Source organism: Pocillopora damicornis, chromosome 1 (assembly GCF_964200805.1).
Source record: "Pocillopora damicornis chromosome 1, jaPocDami1.2, whole genome shotgun sequence".
Classification (NCBI taxonomy): Eukaryota; Metazoa; Cnidaria; class Anthozoa; order Scleractinia; family Pocilloporidae; genus Pocillopora; species Pocillopora damicornis.
In genome coordinates, this window is record NC_142670.1 from 38,776,604 (window position 1) to 38,780,721 (window position 4,118).

Consider the following 4,118-nt stretch of genomic DNA (forward strand, 5'->3'; position numbering starts at 1 on the left):
GACCTAGAAAACAGCATCGTCTGTGACTCATCTTAGATCGTCTTAAATCCTGATCATCGTAATTGGCACAAAGTCAGCATCCGTTAAAAATTATTGGGCATTTCAACCTCAGTTTTTCAGGTGAATCAAAACTGGGTGATATTGAAACGAAATTCAGAATGTCTTTGTCTTGAAAAACAGTATTCCAAAAATTTCCAAAAATCAACTATTTTTCTTCAGTCATGCATTCCACAGGGTAAATCCTGTTTGCAAGAAGTTCTTTAAAAAAAAATTACAACTTTTTTGTACAGAAAAGATTGTTTTCAGGCTTAAGATTACATCTTTGTAAGTTAAAAATTGTGAATAATTAATTGATTATGAGTACTGATACATCTTGGATAATGAGATATTTATTCAAGATTGTGCATTCACAACTGAGCTACCTCTATATCACAAAAAATTATCTCAAACCAGTGTTAAATCTGGTCAAACATGCATGTATTTAACTCCTGAAGTTAAAATTCTCCCAAAGTATTACCACATCTTGGGAAAAATCCACAAGAAAAATGTTATATTATTTTATATCTCAAACCTGCAAAAAATTTGCCAACTTCTACAAGGAGCACATAGAGGACAACTTCTTAATTCAGTTTCATGCTGTTGAAAGACAGATTGGATAAATGCCTGTAACAAACACTGCCAATCATAATGCACTCTGTTTCCACTTTGTTTAAAATGGTCTTGTGCTGATTTGCATTCCAGTATCAAATCTAAATCATTTGATAATTGACTGACAAGTATATGTACATTTACAATCCCACATTCCTACAAATTTAATTTAAATTACTTGAACTCTGTACACAAAAAAAATCTAAGACCTCTTAGCCTTAACTTTTGAATTATGTTGGGCAATTAAATCTCGCAGTTCTTTGTCTAACTTTGCATGTCCACTATTTCCAAATGTAGCAACACATGAACGACGTTTCTGCTTTACTGTTTCTTTACAAACATCCTCCTTGCCCTTCCTATTTATGTTTGATGATGATGAGTTTGTCTTAAATGTAGCTTTTTCACTTTGTGTGCTGCTCACAGCAGCAACACAAGAGTGGCGCTTCTGCTTCACACCAACCACAGGTTCCACAGCTGTTGTGGGTCTCTTGCAAGCAGCAGATGGCGACAATACTGTGGATGATGAAGATATGGACTTGTGGCCTGGTGCAGGACAAAAGTTTGGCTCTGCAGTTCTGATTTTGCGGCCATTTTCATCATACTTATTCCTTGCAGCTGCAATTTTCTTGTTGTGTTGTTTTAACAGTGCTTCCAGACTAACATCATGAGATTGTGTTACCATTTTATGCTTTGAGGATGTATTCTTTTCACCATCTGTTTGTGCAAGGGGCTGGCTTGGTTTTTCTTTGCTTGCAGTGTTTTCATGTATTGCTTCTAAAGGTCTTTGGCTAAACATATTTTTGTCCTGAAATTCTCTTTTAATAGTATTGTTACTCTGAAGGTGTCCTAGAGGGTGATCTTGACTTGTGGCTTGTGACAAATCTACTGCTCGAAGAGGCATGTTAGAAACACTACAAGCAGCCTCTCTGGAGAACATTTGATCATTCATTTTGCCCTCTTTGCCTTCAATTTGATGATGTAGCTGAGTAGGTGATGCAGGACTTGTACAAATACTACCTGGACTATTCTTGTTTATACTGGGAATGGCAGGCAACAGTCTTCTTTTCCTTCCAGGTTGATTTCCTTTCTGATATCCACTGACAGCCTTTGATAGCAGAGATGTCTTTGGTGAAGAAGCATATTCTGTGTAAGACCGTTTAACACTTCGCACTGGCACAGGGGACATTGGAGACTGATTAGACAGCACACGTTGGGGAGAAAAGACAGCCATGTTGTTCAGGCTACTGCTTCTATCATCTTTCTTATTAGCATGTGATGCATTTTCTGAAATGTAAAAAAAAGAAATTTTAACCAGTTCCATCCTGACATTGGTATGCATATTCCACAGACTGTTCTCTATACAATTCAAAAGTTTCTTTAAATTAAAATCTTTTTGCCTCTATTTGAACCTGGAAATATAATAACTATATTACAAATATAAACTCATTTTCTCAGTCCATGCTGTTAGTTACAGAACCTTGCTTTTTCCTGCTCAGATTAATGGCCCTTGCATTTTTCACACATGCCAAAAATCCAAACAGATAAAACCTGGTCAGTAACTTACATGTACAGTACAGACCTTGAACTCAGTTAGTGAGAGGTATCTTTACCTGGTCTGTTATGAGGGGAGTTTATCCATGGTGGTGTAAAACTGCACTGTTTGTGATGTCTTAATCTCTCAGGAGTTAAGTTCCCCTCCTCAGAACTACTTCTTTGTGTGGTCTTCCTTTCATCTTTTTTAGCTGTTGATGACTTCAGATCTCTTTGCACTTTTCCACTGTTCTCTCTATTATTCATGCCCTCATGTTCTCCACGTTGTGTTCGAATTGACTTTATACCAAGAGACTTTTTGCTGTTGTAATTTTTCTTCAGTTTATTGGGCTGTGGTTTTGAGCTTGTGGCAGGCTTGTCGACTTGGGCAGCAGCAAGCAGTGGCTTGGTAGTTGCATCGTGATGTGATGGGTCCTTTGGTTCATGAAGTGGATGGACTTTCTCAAACCATGAACTGTTCAGTCTGTGAAGAAATTCAGTTACAAAATCAGTTTCACAAATAGACTCTATGCTTCCTTGTGTCTGTTCAGTAATGGATCAGAGATGATGTCATGATGTGGTAAGAACGAAAACAGAGGCATACAAACTGCACCAGAATGTTTCACTGATGTTCTCGCCACATTTCATCATCTTCTGTTATCTGTACCTGAACAGACACATGGCAACATGAGTGACCAAGACAGAATTTCTCTTTACAATATTAATACAATATCAAGCAGACAAGTGATGAGAATAAAGAAAAACATTAATTACTTAAAGGGATTATTAGTTGATCCAACATCAAATTCTCCAAACTAACATCACAAGAAGTATATGGCAGACAGTAAGGAGAATTACTGATGAGATCTTGGGAGTTAAAGGGTTAATAGTGACGTCATCTATGCATCTGTCCTCCAGTAGATCATAACTAATGACCAATCAAAACACATGTACATGTTGCTAATGTTTGCATCACATTGGAAAGTGTTTAAGCCAAGGAACTACGACATTAAAATCTCATTTTTTTATTGAAAACATCATATATCTGACACTTAGTTTTCATGCAGATTTCTGTACATAATGCATTTTGCCGCAATGAGAGTTAAAGGAAAGTGATTATAATGGCAATGCTCAACTTTCATTAAGAAATCAGAACCAAAACGCGATTGATGCAACAAAAAGAGGAGCTTATAAGCTTAAGTTCTCCTACTCTAACTTCCTGTATTGAGAAAAATTCAATTAAGAAGTGACGTTAAAAGTTACAAAATATTAAGCTTCAATATAAATTAACGTACGGCGATACATTACCGACTGCAAAGCGAAACATTTCATGTTTTAAATATATTTTTTCTGTGCATTACACAAAAGTTATACAAAGGAAAAAATTAATATAGTAAATCTACAAACAACATCGTAACCAATTCAATCAGTCGATGCCATTTTTAAGAACATCAAATCAAACTTTTCGCAAAATACTGAACGTACCCCGAGTCATTGAATTCATCTTCGAAATCTTCCGTAAAGTCGAACCATTTTGGAGCTTCAAACTCGTAATTTGGATCAGTTTCCATCTAGCAGTGGCTAGGAAGGACAATTAACTTGTCTTTATCACACCCTTCCGCTAAATGCAGGAATAAACTGCAAGGGCAAATGAACTATTCATGTCGATCCTGTTCGCTTCAAAAATGGCGCTGAAAATGCAAATCTATTTGGATCCAGACCCCCGGAATTTTCTTCGTCGTCTCTGCAAGATAAGGAGTGGAACGAGAAAGGTGACTGGGCTCATAAAGATCGGTAAAGAAGAATTTAGTTCAAATCATTGCTTTTAGAGCGCATGTTGTAATTTCTGAAAATTACACTTATGGATCAGTAAATTACATCTAAATCTACGAAAGGGTTTTCATAAACAATCGTTATTATTTCCAGCCCTCATAGCAGAT

General features: G+C 36.5%; 1 protein-coding gene across 1 annotated transcript; it reads right to left on the reverse strand.

Annotated features, from left to right (window-relative positions):
• Positions 1–373: 373 nt before the first annotated feature.
• LOC113666818 (uncharacterized) lies at positions 374–3,886 on the reverse strand. The gene is made up of 3 exons (XM_027182610.2): positions 3,664–3,886; positions 2,259–2,662; positions 374–1,932 (listed from the first exon to the last, which is right to left on the reverse strand). The coding sequence occupies exons 1-3, from the start codon at positions 3,747–3,749 to the stop codon at positions 851–853; spliced, it is 1,572 nt and encodes a 523-aa protein (XP_027038411.2). The 5' UTR covers positions 3,750–3,886; the 3' UTR covers positions 374–850.
• Between the last annotated feature and the right edge of the window lie 232 nt (positions 3,887–4,118).

What these genes read in the sequence shown, in the direction of transcription:
- LOC113666818 (XM_027182610.2), bottom strand. Translation starts at nt 3,749, where the DNA reads ATGGAAACTGATCCAAATTACGAGTTTGAAGCTCCAAAATGGTTCGAC. An exon ending in GATGAATTCAATGACTCGGG is followed by an intron (nt 2,663 to 3,663) that starts GTACGTTCAGTA and finishes ATTTCTTCACAG; the next exon opens with ACTGAACAGTTCATGGTTTG. An exon ending in CTCCCCTCATAACAGACCAG is followed by an intron (nt 1,933 to 2,258) that starts GTAAAGATACCT and finishes TTTACATTTCAG; the next exon opens with AAAATGCATCACATGCTAAT.